This window comes from Prionailurus viverrinus, chromosome C1, assembly GCF_022837055.1.
Source record: "Prionailurus viverrinus isolate Anna chromosome C1, UM_Priviv_1.0, whole genome shotgun sequence".
Lineage (NCBI taxonomy): Eukaryota > Metazoa > Chordata > Mammalia > Carnivora > Felidae > Prionailurus > Prionailurus viverrinus.
This window is the reverse complement of record NC_062568.1, coordinates 173,935,776-173,961,118: the sequence shown is the minus strand read 5'-3', so window position 1 is coordinate 173,961,118 and position 25,343 is coordinate 173,935,776. Positions and strand designations below refer to the sequence as shown.

General features: G+C 35.1%; 1 protein-coding gene across 3 annotated transcripts in view; it reads right to left on the bottom strand.

Moving 5' to 3' along the window:
• Positions 1-25,343, bottom strand: part of FAF1 (Fas associated factor 1) — a 535,448-nt gene that overhangs the window by 269,429 nt on the left and 240,676 nt on the right. For all 3 annotated transcript variants that reach the window (XM_047869343.1, XM_047869344.1, XM_047869345.1), the window contains one exon: positions 6,581-6,686. In XM_047869343.1, coding sequence (XP_047725299.1) covers positions 6,581-6,686 — 106 coding nt within the window. The remainder of the gene's footprint in view (positions 1-6,580; positions 6,687-25,343) is intronic.

Genomic DNA, 25,343 nt, shown 5'->3' with positions numbered 1-25,343 from the left:
TCCTAGATGTGATCTCCTGTATCTTCACACACATAACTTAGAAGAATTCATTATTTTACAGTGTCAGTATTCCAAATTACAAGTATTGTACACAAACAGCTTTAAGGATAAGAATAACTATAAATTTGCACAAACTGGGCTTGCCATATCTTCTTGTTATGTCATAAAAACTTTGGCTAATTATTCGTATTATGCTAAGAAGAACCACGTGAAAATATGTTTGGAACTGCATTCCAATTTATGATAATTAATTCTACAATTCCAATTCACATTTAATGGACTTTAATATACTACATATTTTTACGGGACCATGTAAAAATTTGCAAAAATGGTTGGCTCAAATAAACGTTCTCTATTAAGTGCAATTTATCCCTTTGGGTTCACTCAATAACCGCAATATATTTTTGAAGTATATATTTTACTCAAAAAATACACAAGTAAGTCACAAACCAAAAGCTAACAGATGTGTGACTTCTAATTAGTTATAATAATCTCTGCTTCAATGCCATTAGAATGAGCCTTTCTTTTCTTTTGAAAACTAAAAAAGCTTTCCTTTGAATTTTAAACTGTCAGGGTGCTTCAAAGTCAATGTACGAAATCTGCTTTGATTAAAATTTTAGACATCTACAGTGATAACTTTATGAAAGGAAAATATTAAATTATAATTATCCTAAACAGACACAGTCTTGTGAAACTAACCCTACATTCATGTTAAAACACAAAGAGTTGAATATAATGAATTTGATTCATCCTTGGACACAAAGCTTCACCACAGTAAACTCAGTCAACTGTTGCTCTTGCGCCTATATTCATGGTGCTTAAATAGCGCACTTTAAAACAAAAAAAACCCCAATTGGCTTTTCATATATCCACCCTCCCCAAAAATAACGCACTTGAAAAACTCAAATGATATGAAAGGCTTCAAGGCCTCTTTTCTCCCTTTCATAGCCCTTTTTTTTATTTCTGTTTGCAGTAATCTGCCTTTCTCTTTCTCTTTCTCATTGCTACAGAGCAAGCGAGGAGGCTCAGAGCTTTGAAAAGGGGGCTCAGTGTGTAATGGGTCCACTAGAATTAATTTACTTGCACCAAATCCATTGAGCACAGAGGGTTTTTTTCCCCCCTCTCTCTCTCTCTCTCCGTCTCTCTCTCTCTTCTCAAATCATTTGGAGTCGAACGCAGCCCCCAGCCTTTGTAATTCTAGTAAAGCACTTAAAGTGCACAGTAGGTGTTCATGAGGACCATCTGGTCAAAAGCAAAACAAGCTGCTGATTTTGCCTTTGAATAGAATGAAGCAAGTGTGAATTAGTCTCTTCAATTAGCACTATTACAACCTGTCAAGTGCATATTGTAAAACAGGATTATTACAGTATTGGTCACCAGTGCAATTATTTACTCTCTGCCTTTTCTTGCATATAAAAATGTCTTATGTTTATTAGTTTCTGATAACTGAACATAATTTCTCCCAACCCAGACATTTCGAAACTACCAACACACAAATCAGAGATTATGAAACATGGTCAGCTAAGAAGATGTTAGGATACACATATCTTAAGTAACAAAGGACTAAAGCATTGTCCTTAAATCTTAACAAAATTTCATTGTTTCTATCCTCTTGAAAGTAGGTGAAGGAATACTTAAATACTTAATTTCCCATAGAGATTATTCTAAAATGTTTTTGGAGAGAGAAGAGAGAAAAAGACTTGTCAGTTTCAAAAGGCCACATTGTAAATTTTACTTAAACTTATTTCCTACGGGGATGATTCATTAAGAATCACAGGTAACCTCAATATTTATAAAATGATTATTAGCAATTTGTTCGCTTTAAGTGGTATGACTTCCACAGATTATAACATGCAACTTGAAACTAATAATATACATGCATATTTAAAAGAAACTCATAATCTCCTTTTCTGAAAGCTGAATAAAGGCTTGAATTCATTGCCCAGTTGCTTAAGAAATTATGTCTTTCATTCTTGCTAAGATGTCACTTGTGATTTCAAATTTAAAAAAATCAAACTATGATATATGCTAATTAAAATGGGTTCATTCTAATTGAGTTTATATATGCCATTTATTTTGAAGTAAATTTATAAATCACTTAAACTTTTAATTAAACAAGCACACAATTTAATTTACTCTCTTGCATATGCACATTCTCAGCTACTCTATTCTTCAGTTCTGTGCCAGCACCCCCCGCCCTCTCCACACTAGAAAACAAACAAACAAAAAAACAAACAAACAAAAACACCTATACTTAAAACATTTAGAGAAAGGGCATGTTAGTTAAACAGTTATAGTCAACCCAATACCAGAAAATTGCTTATTAGTACAATCTGTAAAAAACTGTATGTTTAATTGTTGTTAATGATCTCCAGCATCAGAGGAGACTAGTTTGAAATATATGTTAGTCAAGCAAGTTGAGAAAGTAGCAAGTAGGAAAATAGACATAAAACCCAACACGTTTCAAATTTGCAGAATCAGACTAGCCTCATGATTTCACAATTATTTAGTCAAGATTATTTTTAAGGACTAGTATGATTTATGTATTTAGTTCACTTCTCATTGCTAATTCAAACCACTGGCTTCATTTGACAATCACTAGTATTAGTAGTGAAATGTTTTACTCTTCTATGCAAGATATATCTTTATAGGTTGTCAATTTTTCCATTTCATTTCCCTTAAGAACTAAATCAACATTAATAAGAACAGTGAGAATTCTAGGGTAAAGTGAAACTTGGAAGAGGATTTAAATAATTCTAAAAGCTATTCATCATGCTTCTTGCTATAACAGATAATACTCCATGATTCCATACCAAAAATACTTAGGTTCCTTATCATTGTTATTCTGGGTCATGTGTGTATTCCTTAAGTTTGTATGACATCTGCAAAGAAAAGTGTATATTTTGCCTAATAGAAGCTTTTGCAATAGTAATATGGACAACAAAGAATTAGTTTCCAAGAAAAGTTGGCTTCATTTCAGGGACTTCATATCCTTTTCCACACCTGGGTTTAGGATTTGCAGTAGGCAAATTGATCTTTTTCCTTTAATTTAACCAATCCCAAGTGCATTTGTAATCACAGATTTTAACAGTATTAGAAAGTAGTATTACTACAATCAATATAATGAACTGTTTAAAAATCTGAATTCTCAGTGAAGAAAATGCATTAAAATTAGGTAAGCTTGTTTGAATCTTCAAAGAAATTCACTGTTTTAAAGTGTGACAAGTAGCTACTTCAGGACCCAAAAAGGTGGAAAGAAAGACTGTCACAAAGTTACTGTCATATTATCTGATAATTTGTTAAATGGAAAAAAGAGAAAGGATTTTTAGGCTTACAACTACTTCCAACTTTCCAGTCTGACCGTTTTATGCTATCAATGTCTTTTCCTCAAGTAGAAGGATAATGTAAATGGAATGATTTGTAAAGAGATTAAAAAAAAACCCCAATATCTAACTAGCCTAAATTAAAATCTAGAGCACCCGAAGGACATAAGTCATGCATTGTGAAGCAAGAGAACACAGAGCCAGAATGAACAAACACTTGCACAACTATCGGTTTATCACCACTAAGTTGCATGAACATATGGTCACTGAAGAGTTTATTTGAAATTCAAACTACATCTAAGTTCTATTTTCTAATTCAGTATTTTAAAAAATGTATTTTGTCTAATTAAAAGTTGAATTCATAGGACCTTTTCAACCCTATTTCATTTAATAGAAATTTCTCTCTGGGACAAAAAGATTACAAAAGCTTTCTCTTGTATATGCAAGGCTTTCAAAATTTAAAAATATCAAAAAAATGGGCTTTTTTTCCCCCACCTATAGCAAAAATAAAATACTCCTACACTGGAAAAAAAATCAGGTGGTTTTTTCTTCCTTTCCCTCACATATTGGTCAAAATTCATTCTAGGAAGTATTAAACAACACTGAAAAGAAACTGATGACAGAAATTAATTTATAATTTAGGATGTATGGCATCACTAAGCTTCAACATTCATAGCAAAAATTCTAACATTTCTAGTACTACAAAAATTCTAACATTTCTAGTACTACAAAATCATACTGACATTATATTTTTATTGTGTTGCAAACTGACTTTTAATCATACAACAAAAAAAGCCACATATTTAAGTGTCACTCTGGGTTGCATGGCTGTAGCATAAAAGCATCTATTCTTTCCCAACTACCTCCCTGCCCCCCAAGTATTCCACAAGTTGAAGAAGAAAAGTCTTAGGACTAGACCTACAGAGTGTGATCCCAGGCCTAGAGAGTGTCATCCATATTCATTTTCTAAGTTGTACAGAATAAAAGAGCCTACATGTACCTGTCTACTCATAAAAGGCAACTGATATTAGAAACTTCATTTATTTTGTCCTGGTACCTAGCATTTCAAAATCTTATTTTAAATAAACTTAAAAAAAGAAAAAAGAAAAAGAGGAAACCAAACTCTTACAAAGAAATACATTAAGAATATCTGTCTTTGCAAAAATATTTCTAGGACATTTTTCATTTAGAAAATGGTATGAAAAGGTTTACTGTTTTCAAGTCCTTGAGGCTTAAAATATATTTGATAATCTAAATTGCAGGCAATGGAGAACAGTTTCAGCCAACTGTGGCGCCCAATGGCACATTTACAGAATTTTAAATATTTCTTTTAATAATTGATGTAGTCATTTTGAATCATTCTGCATAGGATATCAGGTGTGAGCAGATTGCATTAACGCTGCTTAAACATTTCAACTTGTCAGTATGGCCAACTCGATTTCGGAAATATTTGCAGTATTTTCCCATCGAAACAGTAATAAAGGCAAAATAAATATATGCCACTACTTTATAATCACCGAACATTAATGAATATTTTATGTCTTTTTAAATCTCCCTGTTTAATTTAAAAGGGTGAAATTAAGTCTCCTCCTTGCAATATGCCAATTATCTGTAAATCAAACAATAACTTGGCCATTATGCTCCTTTTTGTTAATATAAGAGAAGCTAATTTGAAAACACTGAATGGCATTTTTAGACTATCAGTTTAATAGTCCTTTCTGCCCTCTTGTGGGAGAAAATTGAAACACACTCAAACTATAGAAACGGGAAATGTTTAAAAAAAAATTAAAATTTTGGCTATAAAAATTTCAGTCAGAAAGGAAAATAAAGAAGTGTATATTTATCCATCATGCATTATACTAGTCTTCAATTTAAAAAAGTAAATCAGAATGAAATTTACTTCATATTATTTTTGCTTTTCTTGATTAAAATGGAGTTACTTGTTGGAAACTAAATTTCCTTATTTAATTACATCCAATATATAACTTAAATTTTACCACCATAAAGTTACCAGAATAAATTCTGCAATATAGCCATAGTTAAACATTATTTTTAATGTAAAAGCAACAATGATTCTCCAAGGAATTAAAACTTTCAATTTAGAAACTAGAACACCCATTGTAGACGTTAAGAATGAAATGGCAGTTAATATGTTTAGACCCTGGGGAAAAAATCAAATTCAAGCTTATGATTCAAAGTATGGGCGGAGAAAAATTTACTAGTCAACCAACTATTCAAGTGATAAAGAAAATAAACTTCAAACGGTGATTTATTTATGGCAAATTCAGAAGTTGAAATTCATTGACAAAACATCAAAAAAGGAAACCATTAATAGTCTAACCATTGCTAAAACAATTCTTATGTGTCTGAAAAATGACTAGGTGAAAACAACTCATTCTTTCATTATGACATTAGTAATTATTTTAACCAATGTAGTCCAAGAAAAAAATTATGAAATAATCCAAGATTAAACATAATTCTCTTTATAAAAATATTAGTAGACAAATGATTGTTGTCTTAACAACTAACAAGAGGTAATGTGTTATAACTGTCATTTCAATGTTTCTAAACACAAGTCCTGTCAAACCCTTGAATATTTTTCCCCCCATGGAGATAAATTACTGGCTTTTAAGTGGGTGGGGCCACAGGCAAGAAGGTACCTTTTCTCTCTTGGGGGCGGTTCTTTTTTGAAACAGTGGCCCTGGTTGGCCACATTGAAGAAAATATTAACACTATAAATAGACTCTTCTCAGATATTCTGAGCTAAATGACTGACAGTCTCCAACAGCATTTCACGAATACTGTCCAATGTTGGGATTGAGCTACTTAAGCAAAGCTTTCTCAAATTCCTTTTGGAAAAAGCCATGTTGTAAATAATGTATTTGAAAGCAACCTTTCAAATAAAGTATAAGCATGTTCGAAAATGCATGTTGTCCACAATTTCCAAATTAATATTTTAAATCATTACTATAAAACCATAAAATGCATTATGTAATAACAATGAGTTATTTCTAAGCAAGATTTTAAGTTGACTATTTTAAGAGTTATCAAGAGCTCTCATTTATAACATCTATCTTTCTAGGTCAAGTCATTTAATATATCTACAGTAATCATTGATGCTCCAGTTAATTAAAATTAAGAACCCAATAATGAAACATAAAGAGAGTTTCCAACTAGAACAGATAAGCCCTCTTTAACAGGGTCAACATTAGCTATAATGAGCTACCTTTATTCCTTAGCTGTGAGACATAACTCACCTCTTGAATAGTACTGCTTCCTGAGAAGTTCAGGTTGTACTCCCGCTGGACTTCTCGGTGGGTGATGATCAGCATGAAGTTTTGATTTAATGACTCCTGCAGGGCACTGAAAGGGTTGAAAGAAAAACAAGGAACTCTGAGATGAACATGTTCTAGCTTGCTTTACAGCTAGCTGCAAAAACCCCAGGAGTACCATAACCTCCACACAGGCATGTCCGGGCCCAATGTTATCATCTCTTCAGCTCCTAAAGGCAAGAGAGCATGCTGAGAACAACCAAGGGGAGCTAACCTGTTAACTCCTTCTCTACCAAGGTGTTTTTAAACTTCAATTCTAAACACTTTGCATACATAAGAATTTTCTAGAAGTCATAGGCTATTGTCTACATATGTATTTCCTCCAAGAGAACCACATTTTTCAATTATATCAAATTCCAAATATAATACTAAAATGTATACTCAAATGCTCTGGTTCAAATCCAAGTGAAACAGCTGTTTTAGAAGAAATATAAAATACTGTTTATACTCATGAATGTTGTGTAAGAATAGAAATATGGTTTCAGTCAAAATTCAGAAGATACTGACTGAAAACTACAGAATTTTAATTGTTATCCCCAGATTCCTTCAAAATATCTGTGATTTCACTTAGGACTCAGAAATATACAGAATTTAGACACTGGGAGAATTCAGAGCAACATTAACCAAAATGTTAGAAATGTATCAGAACTATGAAGAGTAAATGAAATTAACCACCTAGGGTCTGCTACACAGTTCTGGCCTTTATTATTCTTTCTTTGCTAATCTGTAACTATATGATAAACATACATTCAACAGAAGATTAGGATTAGGCAGTTAATCTCTGCCCCACTGTCTCCCATAGAGTTCCCAGGTTAATTACAGACTAAAAATACCTAGGAAACACCAATATATAGCATAAAATATTACTGATCAAAATCAAAGGAAATAATACCTAACTAAAATAGAGTTTCTTTAGGCAGGAACCTTTGTCACTGTATCCTTAGCACTTAAGCATAATGCCTGTCACACTATAAATATGTATTAAATAATGAATAAATGGTGAATTTCCAGAAGGCAAGAGTCTTATTCATCTTTGTATCTCACAAAGCAATGTTACTTTCTGGAAAACTACTATAGGTATTAAGATTTTGATTAATTTATTTATCAACATTAACTCAATGCCTTACATTATTCCATGTGCTAAGAATATCAACCCAAATAATACACAGGTCCTGTCCATAAAAGACTTCACAATCTAAGAAGGTAGACAAATATATAAACAGCCAGAGTATAATGCAATAGGTACAACTGAGAAATTGAAAAAAGTATAATGAAAACATGGAAGGAAGTGCTCAATTCTGTCTCTGTGAAAGAGGGAAATGGTTAAGGAAAGCTTTAGAGGAGAAGAAAAATATAAGTTGAAATATGCTGGATAAGTAGGACCTCTGTGTTTATCATTTGGAAGACAAGAAATTTTTGCTTCATCTGGGAAAGAGAGAAGGGTGGCATTTTTTAGACAAGGAAATAATAAGTGGCAGAACGTAGTAAGTTCATTCACTCAGTTAACAAATATTTATTGAGTACCTACCTATGTTTATGACATTGTTCTAGATGCTAGGGGTTCAGCAGTGAACAAAAAAACAAACAAACATGATCCCTGCTTTCATGAGACTTACATTCCAGTAAAGGATACAAACAATAAATAAATGAGTAAGCAATTTTAGAGAATACTAAGTGCCATGAAGTAATAAAATAGGATTACAATTAAAAAGGTAACAGAGGGACAGCGTGAAGGGAATTATTTTCAACAGAACAGTTGGGGAAGGCATCTCTGAGGAAGTGCCATTTAAGTTGAAGCTGTTATGATAAGAAAGAGATAGCAGTAGTCTGATCATGTAGGTCCTTGCAGACCATAGTAAAGAACTTGATATTTATAGTAATTGCACGGGAAAACCACTGGAGGTTTTAAACAGGGAAATAGTTAAGAGCTGACTTACATTTACATGTATACAATATTATTCTGGCTGTTCAGGCTACAATGAGGAAACAGTAAGGCAGGGAAAGCTAGAAGAGTTAGGAGGCTAGCCCTGGTAAGAAGTGGTGGTGACTTGGACTAGGGCAGTAGAGGCAAAGATGCTAAAGAATTGTCAGGTTCAGGTATCTTTCAGAGGTAGAAGCCAGACAAATTACTGATGGAATGAGAGAAAAACATAACCTCAAATTTCTGGCCTAAGCAAATGGAAGGACAGAGTTGGATTTAACAAGGAAAACTGGGGTGGGAACATATTGGTTGGGGAAATTGAGAATGAAGTTTTGGACATGTTAAGATGCCTATTAGACATCCAAAAAGAGATACCATGTACAGCTATACAGAGGTGAAGGTCAAGGAAGACAGCTCAGAGCAGGACAGTTGACAGCGTATAGACAGTATTTAGATTTTGTGGGCAAAAGAAATAATCTAGAGAAATAGTTTGCTTAGAAAAGGAGAGAGGCCAGGATGGAGCACCAGGCATTCCAATCATTTGAAATCAAGCATAGGAGGAGGAGTCAGAGTAAAGGAGATTGATAAGTGGTCAGTGAGATAAGAGAAAGACCAAGAAAGTCTAGTATAAGGGAGTCAAAAAAAGTGTTTCAATTAGGAAGGGCATGAGCAATTACACCAACTGATGCTGAGATGTTAAGTACAATAAGGTCAGAAAAAGGACAACATTCAGGAAAAAGCTCATTATGACCACAGCGAAGGGTGTGTGAAAGGCATGCAATGTGGCTCAAACAGAGGTTGGGTTAATTGTTCAATTATCTGCATGCTAAATGAATTTGGGGTCAAAAGTGGCAAGTATTGAAAAGCCTATTTGGAGTTCAAGGCCTTTCATAGGTAGACTGACTTCACAACTATTCTTCAAAATTTGGCTTTTGCTCTAGAGATTAGCTAACTTCTCATGTCAGAAACATCACACCATACTCAATTCAATCTCTGTTCATGTTATTCTCATCCTCCTTCACAACCACCCTACCAATACTGCAGCTTTCAGACCACCTTATGACGTACCATTTTTATTTATTATTGACCTCCTTTTCTCCCAATTCCTTTATCATATACTGTATTTAATAATTATAGCATATTTTGTACAGTTTGATTTGTTTCATGTGTGGAAGTCCTCAATTCAAAACTACAAGTCTTTTAAAGATAGGTATCTTATTACTCATCAGTATTTCCCTTGGCAACTAGCATAATAAAAAGTGATTCAACTGAATCCTATAAACATTTAAGGAGTAGTTAGTTCTCCATATTCTGAACTGCATATAAAGAACTACTAACTGTCTTTTTTTTTTGAGACATTCACTCAGATAGTCATTCACAGATTGTCATTCACTATCTATGAAGTGCCATTTTATTCACAAAATTGTGGTTCAAAAAGGTCAAGTAATTGCCCAAGGCCATGTAGCCACAAAAAGATGAAACCCAGTTTCTAAATTATATTTAATTCTATGTCCTTTACACATCAGTATCCTATCTCCCAAATGGCTAGGCTGCTTTGGAGATACAAAGATGATTAAGACTCCTGCCTGCTAGGAGTTCACAATTCATTCATTCCTTCTATAATTATTTGATTCCTATTATTTTCATTTATTCATTCAGAGAGAGTGTGAGTGAGGAGGGAGGGTAGGGGAAAGGGAAAGGGGGAGAGAGAGAGAGAGAGAGAGAGAATCTTAAGTGGGCTCCACACTAAGCATGGAGCCTGGTATGGGGTTCAACCTCACCACTATGAGACCATATCCTGAGTGGAAATCAAGAGCTGGAAGCTCAACTGACTGAGCCACCCACTTGTCCCCTTATTATTGGTTATAGTCAAGATAGACTACTCATAGAATTTAAAACAGATGCGAGGATTGTGAAGAAAGGAAACAGTACTTTGAAGTAATACGAAGAAGAATGGATAGTAATTGGACATGTAGATATGGAGGGTGACTATAGGCTAGTTTGAGCAGAGATGGAGATTGGAGAATATAAGGAAAAGTGCAGAAAGCAATAAGGAAGAAGTATAAGGGGATGTGATGAAGGGTTTGTGAAAAAGAAAACTTCAAAAAATTAAACACGACCATTATGGACATTTCAAATGCCAGGCTAAGGAGCTCAGAATTCCAGAAGTCTTGATTATTATATAGATCCTCCTTTATCTTTACATATGGATCTACACATGTCTAATACTTTTAGTGCTTGCCTTTATGCAATTCTTTAGATATGTCTCTTGACCTTGACTGGCAGACCTGTGCAGTAATTTTGCAAAAGGTTTGTTAGGACCAGCACTGACTCAGACTACTTTAGAAGAACATCACTTTAGTGTAGTTCTACAATTCCTGGATAGTCTCAGGGCAAGGTAACTAGGCAAGAAAAAATATTTATAGGTTTAAACTGCTCAAGAGTCACAGAGCTAGATTTGAATCCTTGGCTCCACTACTTGCTAGTTGTTTGACTTTGAAATGTCAATCATACATTCTTTCAACGTATTTGCTGAATGTCCACCACATACAAGGCCCTATTTTAGGCACTTAATTACTCTGTAAATTCTGTTTCCTCTTTAGGAAAAGGAGAATAATCCTTCATAGAACTGTGAATATTAAATTTTAGAAAGCCAAGTGGAAATTTTTATTGCATATAAGTTTTAAGGTGCCCTGTTATATAACTTAGTGAAATCAGACCACTTTTTTTTTTAGCTGTTTTATTTTTATTTTGAGAGAGTAAGCAGATTCATGGGAGGGAAGTAGCAGGGGAGGGACAGAGAAAGAGGGAGAGAGAGAAGCCCAAGCAGGCTCCAAGCTGTCAGCACAGAACCCAATGCGGGGCTTGATCTCAGGAACTGTGAGATCATGACCTGAGGCAAAACTAACAGTTGGCCCCTTAACCAACTGAGCCACCCAGGCATCCTGAAAACAGAACACTTTTGAGGGGTATTCATACTCTGAAATCTTACAATGACAGTGAAACATTAATAAAAAGATCTATGGTGTTTTTTAGTAGCATGTTTTAGTTCCATTCCTCTGCAGGAGTTCATAGAGGATAAAACTTTTTTTGATGCATTGAATGTAATTTTATACTAGGCCTAATGTTATCTAGACTCCCTCACAGTGTTCTTTTTTTACACAGGTCTTGTTTGGTGTTGATATACCACATTCATATTCCTTGTGAGAATGGTTTGTCTGGAGGAGTAAGCTAAAGATATTATTTGTGACCTTGGACTCCAGCCTCACTCATTCACTTAGCCATTAATGATAGCTAGCCTTTAATGAGTGCTACTATGCATCAGGCATCAAGAAATTCATGTCAACTTTATGACGTTATGATTATCATTTTCCATTTCACAGATGACAAAACTGATGTTAAGTTACTTGCTTAAAGACACACACAAAATAAGAAGCAGCCACCCAGGTCTAACCCTTAGGATTTGTTCTCCAGGTACTGAGAAAGGGAACCCAGTAAGATCACAGGTCTACCTTCACTGAGTTTATTGAGAGATGGGAAGATAAGTAAACTTACAATTCACATATGGTACTGTTTGCTAAGAATGCTAATACCACTTCTCCTAAGGTGCTATGGAAATAAGGAGGAAGAATACCTAAATTTAACCACAGAGGCTTTCCACAGAATCTGGCATGTGAACTGAGTAAATTTTGTTTCTTGGTTTTCTGAGGTTTTTTTGGGGGGAGCGGGGGTGAATTGAAATGGGGGTGAAAGCTGTAAAGAATTTACTGTGGTGACTGGTATAATTGGCAAAGACTTTATTGCTACAATATTATCTAGACACAGATTCTAGCTGCTACTTAGCAGAATGATATGAGTCCTCATAGCTATTCCATCTAGGAGCAATTTTTTAACAGTGTCTTCTAATGGTTGATTAGGATAGCTAGCCTCAGTTAATCTACCTTCAGGCAGTCTTTTACCTTCAAAATGCAGTCATTCATGCTATGTAACTTTTAACCTTTATAATAACTCTAAGGACTACTGCCAACCAAAGTGGGTGGGTGAGAAATAACATGAAATGATTTTTTTAATGGCATGTTTTCACTTCAATTAGAGGGAGAAGGAAAGGTATAAGCAAATGTACAACCTTCAATTTTAACCCAAAGCAAGAAATGGTTTCGATAGAATATATATGCTATTCTCACTGTAAGGTATTTAATTTTTGATTCTTCATCATGATTTTCCTTTCAGTTAGAATATTTGCATTTACCAACAAGAAGATTTTGTTTCTACAAAAGATAAGAGCTGTTAAAACTTGCCACTGCTCTACCCTCAGAGAGTGAAATTAATGTTTAAATTGTAATAAGAATCACATAGATTATTCCCAAGCTTTAAGCTAGTGACTATTTGTAAAAAATACAATACACTACAATATAATACAATGAACATTCACATTTTTAAGCAATTAATAGACCAAGTGCTAGATATTTTCATATATACCATCTCATAATTCTCCTAGCTAGTTTCTTCATTTTAAAATTGGGGGAGCAGGGGGTGGCACCTGGGTGGCTCAGTTGGTTAAGCAGCCAACTTCAGCTCAGGTCATGATCTCATAGTTTGTGGAGCCCCGTGTCAGGCTCTGTGCTGACAGCTCAGGGCCTGGAGCCTGCTTCGGATTCTGTACATGTCTCTCTCTCTGTCCCTTCCCTACTTGCCTCTCTCTCTCTCTCTCTCTCTCTCTCTCTCTCTCTCTCTCTCAAAAATAAACATTAAAAAATAAAATAAAATAAAATAAAATTGAGGGGGGAATGATACAAGAGGGGGAATGGAAGGAAGGAAGGAAGGGAACAAACTACTCCCTTAAAATTCTCAATGTTATAGCTAAGCATCAATATTGAAGCCATCAACACAATTCCAGCAATAGTTCCAGTAGAACATCCCACTCTGCTTTCTTTTTTGTCCACAAGTTTTACCCTTACAGTGCCATTTCATTAGTAGAATGTCCACCTCTGCCTGGGGAGATCCTATTCCAATTTAACTATGAACATTTATCAGAAATCAAGAGGGACGCCTGGGTGGCGCAGTCGGTTAAGCGTCCAACCTCAGCCAGGTCACGATCTCGCGGTCCGTGAGTTCGAGCCCCGCGTCGGGCTCTGGGCTGATGGCTCAGAGCCTGGAGCCTGTTTCCGATTCTGTGTCTCCCTCTCTCTCTGCCCCTCGCCCGTTCATGCTCTGTCTCTCTCTGTCCCAAAAATAAATAAATGTTGAAAAAAAAAATTTTTAAAAAGAAATCAAGAGGCCATCTATAAAATATCTGCCTTCTAGTAAGTACCAATTTCCCTTTAATTCACTGGCTTAATTTAATACATTTTATATTGCCCTCCAGTTTTAAGTTTGTTTATTTTTTGAGAGAGAGAGGGTGCACGTGCGAGCAGGGGGAAGGGCAGAGAGGAGAGAGAATAATCCCAAGCAGGCTCCATGCTTTCAGTGCAGATCCCAAGCCAGGGGCTCAAACCACAAACCACGAGATCATGACCTGAGCTGAAATCAAGAGTCAGACGCTTAACTGACTGAGCCACCCGGGCACCTTCTCCAGTTTTTTAATAAGGAGAAAATAATGTATAGCAAATCTTAACACAAAAGCCCCAGTAAGTAAATTTGAAACTACATACATTTTTATACATGTGGGCATAAAAAACCATCAATTATTAGCCTCTATGGATCAAGTACTGATAAAAGCAACAGCATTAAGAAATAAATGTAACGGGTGCCTAGGTGGCTCAGTTGGTTATGCGTCTGACTTCGGCTCGGGTCATGATCTCATGGCTCATGAGTTTGAGCCCCACGTCGGGCTCTGTGCTCACAGCACAGAGCCTGGAGCCTGCTTCAGATTCTGTGTCTCCCTCTCTCTCTACCCCTCCCTCACTCACTGTCTCTCTCTCTCTCTCTCTCTCTCTCTCTCTCTCTCTCTCTCTCAAAAATAAACATTAAAAGAAATTTTTTTAAAAAAGAAATAAATGTTAACAGTCTACTGTCTTGACTGAGTTCATTTCACACTGAAAGAGCACTTTAGAGATCCTCTTTCTGCAGAAAGCACATGGCTATTTAATATGTATAATGCAATGATTTTTCAAGGTTAGCTTAACGCTGCATTATGGTAGTGAAACAATCCTTTGATCATCATGTAGCTATATACCTGTTGTTAATTCCTGATTAATAAGAAGAGGAACAGCTGGGGTGCCTGGGTAGCTCAGTAGGTCAAGCGTCAACTCTTGATTTCTGCTTGGGTCATGATCTCATGGTTCTTGTGCGTTTGAGAACTGCATGGGAGATCTGCACTGTCACTGCCTGGGATTCTCTGTCTCCCTCTCTCTCTCTCTGCCCTCCCCGGATTGTGCACACACTCTCTCTCACAAAATAAATAAATAAACATTTAAATAGAAGAAGAGGTATGGCTTTCTTCCTGCCAAATAGCAGCAGGCCTATTTTATAGGGTAGCATAGTAGCAGGCAGGGTATCTTGCATCCAGAATATGACAGTAATTTAAGAATTTCCTTTCCAGCAATTTCTTAAATCAAGAATTCCCTCTTAAAGTCTTCAGTGGGCAGATTTGGGCAGCCTATACCCTAGCCTTCCTATTAAAATAGTTAACAGTTCTAAGAGAAACATTGTTATAAAGTATAAATCCATCAAGATTAAACAACCAAACTAGGAAACACAACAAATTCAGATTTAGGTTTCAGGGCTCTTATGGGCTGAATGTTTGCGTCCCTTTGGAATTCACAAGCTGAACGCCTAATCCCCAATGTGATGGAATTTGGAGGTAGGGCCTTTAGAAGGTCAAATTTAGCTAAATCATGAAGGCGGCGCCCATTATGGGATTAGTGTCCTTAACAGAAGAGGAAGAGAGACCAGAGCTTTTTCTCTCTCTGCCAAGTGAGGACACAGCAAGAAGGCAACCATTTGCAAGCCAAGAAGAGGGCTTTCACCAGGAACCAAATCTACCAGTACCTTCCTTGATCTTGAACTTCCCAGCCTTCAGAACTGTGAGAAATAAATGTCTGTTGTGTAAGCCACCCACTCTATGGTATTTTATGATAGCATCCTGAGTTAACTAATGTAATAAGGGCTTTTAGAGCTTTTGTATTCACAGCACCATGTAAACAGCTGCTATCAGTTGAACACAAGCTTCTAAATGTATAAATATATAAATATATACACCTCCAAATTAAAACCTCACTCATTGAAATCCATGGTAGAAAACAATATGCTTTTGTCAAAACTCCTATAACTGGGAGAAACTTAAGAATTGTACATTTTTGGCTGAGGTATGGGCAAAATGGGTGAAAGGGAGTAGGAGATAAAGGCTTCCAGTTATGGAATGAATAAGTCACAGAAATAAAAAGCACCATATAAGGAATATAGTCAATGATATTGCAATAGCATTGTATGGTGACAGATCATAGCTACACTTGTGGTGAACACAGCATAACGTATAAACTTGTGGAATCACTATGTTGTACACTTGAAACTAATGTAATATTGTGTGTCAACTACACTCAAAAAATTTTAATTGTAAATAAATTTGCAAAAAACAATTGTATGTTATTGTATGTAAATTTGATCTCTATAGAAAAATGTAAACCATATAAATAAACTCTTGAACAATCTGATAGCTACCATTTTGCAATTGGATGGGCCCCTTATTTTTATCTTCACAAATGCAACAGACCTTTTAATCAATGTAAATGGAAACCATGGATTTGTTGACACATCATGTTCACTGACACATATGGTTTGTTGACAGTGAAATCATACTTCTCAAAATAATGCTGTATATGTAGTTACAATAGGTAAAGTATTAACACCAATATAAAGATTAAAATATTTCCTGTTTCATTCCTGCTGTGTGTATATGCTGTTTATTTTCTTGTAGTGGATATTTTAAACAAAACTATCAGTATAAAGTACAGACATAGAGGTAGATTTTACTTTAAAATATGACCTGAATCTGAAGCAAAAACAGTAATTTTTTTCAAATTACTTTTAGAAAAAATGTAGATAATATACTTCAAATGTGCTACTGAATTTTTCATTAATACTTCATAATTTATATCTTCCCAAAAGGCCCTACAAAATGTTCTCTTTTTTTGTTTCTGGGAATATTTTATGATCTACAGTGATCTTTTTATCCTTTCAGATACATCAAGATTTTAAATTAAAAAGCATCACACATGGCAATTCAAATTTCCATTCTAAACTTACAGAGTCATATGAGCACTTGTCAACAAAAGACCAAATTTACTATAATTATGGATTATTTACACTAAAACAAAATAAGAAATCAATATGTAAATGTAATGTTTGTTGTAGCTAATGCAGCCAGCAATGACAGATTAGGTTCAAATAGCAATCAGTTTGAAAATCTGGCACATATGTAAATGAGCTAGGGACTTGATGTTTACATTTGACTGTATTTTATTCAGGATTTTTAAATTGTCTCAGGAAGAGCACAAAAATAAAATGTTAATCTTTCCACTATAAATACAACTTGAGCCCTTATCATAACTGAAACTAGGTTTTGCTCCTGTCCAGCTAAACTAACATATGATACTAATAATTCTGAGCTGCAGATTACATCATTCTTAATTAACACTCTGCTACAGTTGTTAACATCCTCCAAGACACCATGTTATCATCACCACAAGTTCTGTAACAATCTTAAAACCACGTTTAACGAAGGTTGGCCTCTTACCCTGCAGCTACTTTTAATTGCTTTCTTTGCTGGCAATTAAATATGTCTAGATAAACAAACATTTGGTTTCACATAATTCTTAATAACATTTTTCATGATAATTTCAAGTTCAGGTGTCTTTATAATTACTGTTTATCAATATAGTGATATATTGGATTCAGCAAAATGTATTAACCAAAGTACGTAAGATGAATCAAAATGTGGTAATTAGTGGTGATAGTGATATATTGTGATCCATCAAGTAGTTTATAGCAAAACTGTCAAAAAATAATTCCATCCATGTAGACAAAATGTGAAGAAAACAAAAAAAAATTACATTTACAGATATAGTGATTTTTGTTTCATGAATTATGACCAAGTTTCTGACTGTTCATTAAATCAACTATAGAGAATACCTGCAATTCTTTTTCAAAGTGTGATGTTAACAAGCTAATATCTGTGGTCACTGACCTATCAATAGGCAGTAAACTGAATAAATGGGTTTGGTACATCAATCCAATTAGATGTGTTGTGAACTTCATCAATGCTTTAATTGGAGAAAAGTTTCTTCTTTCATCCAGAATGCATAACTTCAGGGAAATGTCCTTTTATTAAAATAAGCTACTGTTTAGTAACCCCCTTATTAAATTTTGAAACATTTACTAACCCAATACTTTCTAATGTCACTTTTACAAATTCTAATACTCACTAGAATTAAATTTAAGTTGAACAGCAGTCACAATAATGTACCTGAAGCACCGCTTATATCCACTAATTCTTGAGAAATAATGACCTACTTTAAAAATGATATATCAAAGTGCTATCAAATATAATGATTATGACACTGGTAAAGTATTCCCAAAGGTGACTATCCTTTGTAAAAACAACAAAAAGTTATTTTGTAAAGCATTTTGGAAAAAAAGTTACTTGATCCATTCAGAGTATTTACTTCCATATACAGTTTTTTCACAAAATTGTCATGTATAGGCCAGTTAAGATCTCTCTTCTATGCTGCTAACATCTCACAAATATTGATCAATAAAAAGTCATCATGAAGAAGACACACTCATAGAACAACCATTTCAAATAACATGTCAGAAAATTATTTAGACATTAAAACCTACTGTGTGGGTTTTTTTTTTCGGGTTTGAAAACAAAAATACCTAGACAAAAAAAGCCCCCCATTGGAAGTTGTTCACCTCTTCCTAAAGGAGCTGCATCACTTTGTCCATCTTCATTTAAAGGATATTATGAGCATCTACTTTACACATGAACCAGGCTGAAGTGAGACATTATATTGAGGACCATGTTCACTCTGACCTATTGAGCATGCTCAGAGGCACTATAATGAGTGGTTTAGAGTTAGTTAAGAGTTCCCTGACAGCCAAGTCCTCGCTCATCCATTAACTAGCTCTGTGACCTGCACAGTGCTCACATGAGCTATCTTATTTAATCACAATGCCCCTTCCCAAAGTCCCAGGAGGCAGAAATTATCAACCTGATCACTCTGGATGAAAAAGCTAAGGCCTAACAGACTAACTTCTCCTTTCTGTACCTTAGTTCTTCCAGTCATAAAATAGGACTAGATTAGATGGTTGCTTTAACTCCTTCCAAAGACGATACCCTTAGAATGAGAGCTTTCTTCTCATTCTAAGTCAGAACCCTGTGGGTGTGACTCTCTTGCATAAGGAAGTATACCTTAGCAGGAAACACACAAAAGAGTGAAAAATATTACAAGATTGCACAAATTACAATATTACAATATTGCACAAATAAACATTTGTGCAGAGATTGTGAGGTGTTGGGGAAATAGAAGAAGGATAGAGTCTGGAGGCATCTTCAGAATGTCCTTCAAATAACTGAATCCCACAAAATTACATGGTGCTTCTCAGTTATCTTTCTTCGTTGGGGTTAGGGGGAAAGATGAGAGTCAAGTAGAGTTTCAGTACAGGGTGGAAGAGACAAGAATGAGAAAGAAAAAGAAAAAGGCATACTATGTTTATATGAGTATCAATACACCTCAGCTAGAACCAAGGCTAGGAGCACAGGTGGATACTTACTACCACAACTGCTGGATAGTTATAAGAAGCTAAGGACAGAGGAGGAATACTTCAGTCTTTCCTTTTTTATATATACCATGCTTAATGGGTATAGTGAAACACATATGAAATGTGGAGAGTTAGAGACCTCAAGGATCCCGAGAAGAATGGTGTTTCATCTGCTTTTCTTCACTTCTGCCTCTGCTCAGAGGGAGTATACTATTTCTGCCCATGCTGCTTCTCCCCACAAAGGAAGTTTTAATGAGAACACTTAAGAGTATTTTTCCCCACTCTAGACCTGTTTCTCCCAGAGGAAGAAAAGAAGAGACTATTGCAATTATTCACAAGGTCACATTGTACTAGGTTAGGAGTCACAGAAGGCAAGGACTAAACCAGCAGCTTCCTCTTTCACTTCCTATGCCCTAGTACAATGAATTCTCTCCTACTTCTTACCCTCTGTGGTAGATACACCTGGACAAAGCTTGCCATGAACTCCCTAAGCTGTCTTTCCTACTGTGACTAGGTTGGTGAAGCAGGCCTATTGCAACAGCCCATCAGGCTCTAAAGACCCAGTCATAACTCTATTAGGCTACCTGAGTATGTGGGTCCTAAGATTTAGATCTGGAATAAGAGGTAAAAGACTCCACTTAGGATTCAAGTCTAAACCACATACTCCATTGGGTGCTTGTTTAGCCATTAAAATAGTTTTGTCACACAATGATTCTGTGGCAGAGCTGGGGTTACAACTAAGATACCTTTGACTCATTACTCCTCGATTCCTTCCACAGCACCCATTGGAAAATATAACACCCTACTCTTGCTTAATTCAAGACTACTGTCACCTGCTTTCCCACACCAATGGTTTTCCAAGGACCAAAAAAAAAAATCATATATTTTAACACTAGTGGTTTACTCAACTAACACAAGAGTCCCAATTAGCACCCTGAATTTAACCCTGCTTATACAATAGCAATGAACTCAAAGTCATAGTTAACAGCAACTTCACAATTCAGAGGCCACACAAGAGGACCATATGCTTGACTGCGTGACAGAGCTCAAAAACAAACTCATGGAAGTCATTAAAATATTAACTGGAACCATCCTCCGAGTATAAGAAGGCAAGTTCAAAGACTCAGTTACTACTTATAAAAGGGACAACTACACAGGGATACCTTATTTTCTGTCACCTTTCCATAAAATGAAAAAAACCTATATAACTAAAATGGAACTGGACATTTTCATCACCTATTAAAACAAGGCCAAAGCAAGGTGAAAAGACTGCCCAAGACTCTACCGAGACATCCTCTCAGTCCTTTTCTAGCAAGTTATCATTAGTAATACCCAATCCAAAATGTTCAACCTCCAACTAATATTTACATATGACCTGAAAGCTTCAGCACTATTCCCCACACCTAAAATACTTTTTCTTCTGCTCTTCACTTTAATGGCTCCTCCACCATTCATGTCTCAACTTAAACAGTACATCTTTGGAGAGGCCTTTCCTGAGCATACAACCTATAGTAGCCACCCAATTCTTATCATGTCACTCTATTTTGGTTCTAGAAAGCACTTACTATCATCTATTGTTTTTTTTTATAGTTTCTTGCCTGTCCCCCCACCTCTACACGTACTATACTGTAAACTGCATGAAAGCAAGCACCTTGTCAGCTTGTTTCTCATTGTATCTCTAGCACCTAGAACAATAAGTTAACATATTGTAAGATGGCAATCTATATCTGGTAAATGAGTGAAAAATTGACATCCTGCATAAATAACATGATAGATAGGACTCTCAACTTATCTGAAAAACACCTTATGATGAATTTGACAACTAGCAAAACAGCCAATGGAGAGAGTACGGATGCAAGAACCAAAAGTGACATTCTTCAATTAGTCATGAAACTTCTCACATGCATTACAGCAAATGTTTGTTATTAAGGGCCTTTTACATACATGACACTTTCATAAGTTGAGGAATATGCTCATTAAGAATGTTCTTGCTTTTCTTTTTTTTTTGTTTTTTTTTTTAACATTTATTCATTTTTTGAGAGACAGAGAGAGAGTGCGCAAGCAGGGGAGGGACAGAGAGAGGGGGAGACAGAATCGGAAACAGGCTCTAGGCTCTGAGCTGTCAGCACAGAGCCTGACACAGGGCTCGAACTCATGGACTGCGAGATCATGACCTAAGCTGAAGTTGGACGCTCAACTGACTGAGCCACCCAGGTGCCCTTTGCTTTTCAAAGCTCGGGATCTGATTGGAGAAGATAGCCGTACATGAAATAATACTAAGGAAACTAAGACTTATAGAGGAAAAATGTTGCCTTAGGCCAAAAGGCCAGTGTCAGGCAAATACAGGACTGAACAGTCTATGTGTTCTATAAAGCCAGAGCTCCTTCCATTACTACATATTTTGATGGGGAAAACCATAAGGAACAGTAGACAAAAATAAAGGTTAACCTCATGCCAAGAAGTGAAGGCTGCCTAGCTCATTACATTTATGGGACACTTTTAAGATCTTCTGTTATTATTTATGTATAATTTTGTTTTAAAATTTACTAATTTCTTACTTGCTTTAGTATTATTTAATAGTTACCTTACTATGAAAACCTTTATGAATCTGTAGTTAAGTTCCCTTTTTCATTTCTGATATTTTTATTTGTGCTTGCCTCTTACTTTTTCCTGTCTTGACTTTCCAAACAGAGTTAATTTGATGTTGATTACCTCTATCAATAACTTCTGCTTTTTAATCTTTCTTTTCTTCTATTTACTTTTGGTTAACTCTGTTGTTATTTCTCTATTTTTTTAAGTTGAACATACAATGCAAGTGTTTTCTATCTTTCTTGTCTTTTAATTAGTGGACTTAAGATTACGTATTTCCCTCTAAGTACCACTTTGGTTATATTCTAAGTTTTAGTATCTAGCACTCTCAGTTATGTTCATTTCTAAATATCCAGTGATTGCTACTATGATTTCATTTTAACCTATAATTTTGAAATAAATTATCTGTAGTATCCAAAAGTATGGAGGATCTCAGAAATATCTTTTATTATAACTTCACTTGTAATTTTCTTGCATGATGGCCAGAGAATGAAGTCAGTATGATAGCAATTTTTTGATACTAGCTTTGTGTTCTAGTACATGGCCAATTTTAATTAGTATTGCACTTGTGTTTAATTCAGCTATTCGAATCTTCTACAGCTGGCAAGAATACAATTGTTTAATTCATTAGTTTTTGAAAGATGTTTGTATATGATTGTGGTTAATCTATTTCTTCCGGTGATTTTGTCAATTTTGCTGATTTGTACATACAAGTTCACAACTTGTGTTGTGAAAAGAATGCTATACATTCTTTTAATTAATATTGGCTAGAATATCATTTTCTGTCCCTTTATTTTCCCTTTTCTATGCCATTTCTTCAAAAAATGTTTCTCTGGTAAAGAACATATAGTGGACTATTTTTAAAACTCCTATATGAGAGCTTTTAATAGCAGAGTTTAATATTTTACTGACATTTCAATATACTTGATTTCTTTTTTTTTGCTACCATATTTTGTTTTTCTTCTGTCTACTTTCCTTGTTTCCTGTGCTCCTTTTTTCATATTATTGTTTGCTGATGCACTAAGTTTTACCATTCTCTTTCTTATTCTAGAAGTATGCAGGTTATTCTTCTTTAACATTATCCCATTTAGTTATAACATTTATACCCAGGTGTATGTTTTTTCTAATACAGACTAAAGTTAATTAGGCTATCTAGCCGCCTTCAAACAAGAACCTAAATGAACTCCCAATAATCACTCTTTCTCACCACCTCACCACTACCCCTAACTCAGTTTCCCCATCTACAAAATTTGGTTAATAATATTTCTGATTTATTGTGAAGATTTAATATCATATATATATATATATAAAAGACTTGGCAAAAAAACCCTGTCTTTATAAATGGTAAATGTTGTGTCACTGTCACCTACCAAGCACTTTAACTTCATACTTAACATTTTTATTCTTGTAACTATTACTTATCTTCTATCTCAGTCATTATCTATAATTTGTACTTTGTCACTAACTTTTACTATAATAGCTCCAAAAAGCCAGAACCCAGAAACATTCTCCATTTGCTTCAATCTATTATTCTCCTATCTTTCCTACTGTCACTAAACCTGCTAGCTAACTTCATTTCCATACTTAAACCCTGTACTCCACTCTGCATCCCTGCTATGGACTAAAATGCATTTCCCCTCTCCCCAACCAGAATTCTTATGTTGAATCCCTAACCCCCAATATGACTATTTGGAGACAGTCTTTAAGAGGTAATCAAGAATAAATGAGGTCTTAAGAGTGGGGCCCTAATCCGATAGAATTGGTGTCTTTATAAGAAGAGGAAGAGAGACCAAAACATCCTTGCTCAGTCACACATACCTGCTATCTGTGTTTTCTCTCTCTCGATCATGGGAACTTAGCTCATGGGAGCTAAGCCACTCCCATGCCCTCTTTGGCAACAGCCCTAATTTTGGTTTTATATTTTCAAATTTTTCTTATCTGCTGTGTCTTTCTCCTCTTCTAATTCTCTAGTCTCTTGATGCTACTACTCATCCTTCAACTTCTTCTCTGCATAGTTGACTTTTCTGAAATAACAGTAACTCCAATTCCTCACTTCTCTCTTATCTCTTAAAATCTACTATAATCTGGTTCTCATTTTTTCTATCAGAAATAATCTCCAAAAAAGTCATCAATTACTTATATGCCAAACTCAATGACCTGTTAAATAATTATCATCCTAATAGGACTACACTGCAGTATTTTGAACCATTGTACTTTAAGATAAAAAAAAATATATAGTAGTACACATTTCTCAGTTCTAAACATGACTTTGAATTGCATATGGACACACACCAGTGAAAAGCTCCATTGGCAACTAGGACATGTGGGTTTATAAATAGGTATTTGTGTGTCATCTATACATATTTGGAAAGTGAAGGACTGAGAGTAGGTATCAGGGAGACGTTACAGTAGGAGGAACTGCTGAGAACAGAACTCCCAGGAACACCAACCTTTAGAGTAGATGGAAAGAGAAGCTTACTGAATGAATCAACCTGAGTGGCAGACAGAACACTAAGAGTGAGTCGTATCTAAGCAAAGTTTCTGTAAAGAGATGAATTAAAAAAACAAGCCTAATACTTTTAATGAAAAGTATATAAGCTCATTGAAAACAGAACTTATTTTTAAAAAAGAGGTTAGAGTGGTAGAGAGCCAAAGCATAAGAGACTCTTAAAAACTGAGAACAAACTGAGGGTTGATGGGGGGTGGGAGGGAGGGGAGGGTAGGTGATTGGCATTGAAGAGGGCATCTTTTGGGATGAGCACTGGGTGTTGTATGGAAACCAATTTGACAATAAATTTCATATATTAAAAAAAATTTAAAGAAAAGGAAAACAGAACTTATTTTTATTCACTATGTAACCAATAAATCTTGGATAGACTAAAATTTTTCCTATAATAATATGAAACCTGTATAATTAACTGGTTTTTTCCCCCTTGCTAATTTTACTATCACTGATAGTATAGTCTGAAGTTTTGCCATTGAGGTACTATTTCACCTATTAATTAGTGAAATCTGACTTATTAAAAAGTGTTTTTAAATGATTTTCAACTGTTATAAAGGTTATGATTAAAGAGTTTGCTCTTAAATTTTCAGAAAGCTTAATATTCTATTTCCTGAAAAATATAATTTACATTCAAATATAATTCTAAATGTAATTATAGATCTATATATAATTTTCTGCTCTTAATGTTTTCTTTTTTCAGAAATTGTAAATACATAAAAGACTCAATTACCAGGCACCCCCTAGTGGTAGTAAAATCAAGAAAAAAATTCTTATAGGACACGGTTTAAAATGTACTGTTCTCTATATGTACAGCTCTTGGGGTGCCTGGATGGCTCAGTTGGTTGAGCATCCGATTTCGGTTCAGGTCACAATCTTGCCATTCTTGAGTTCAAGCCCCACGTTGGGCTCTGTGC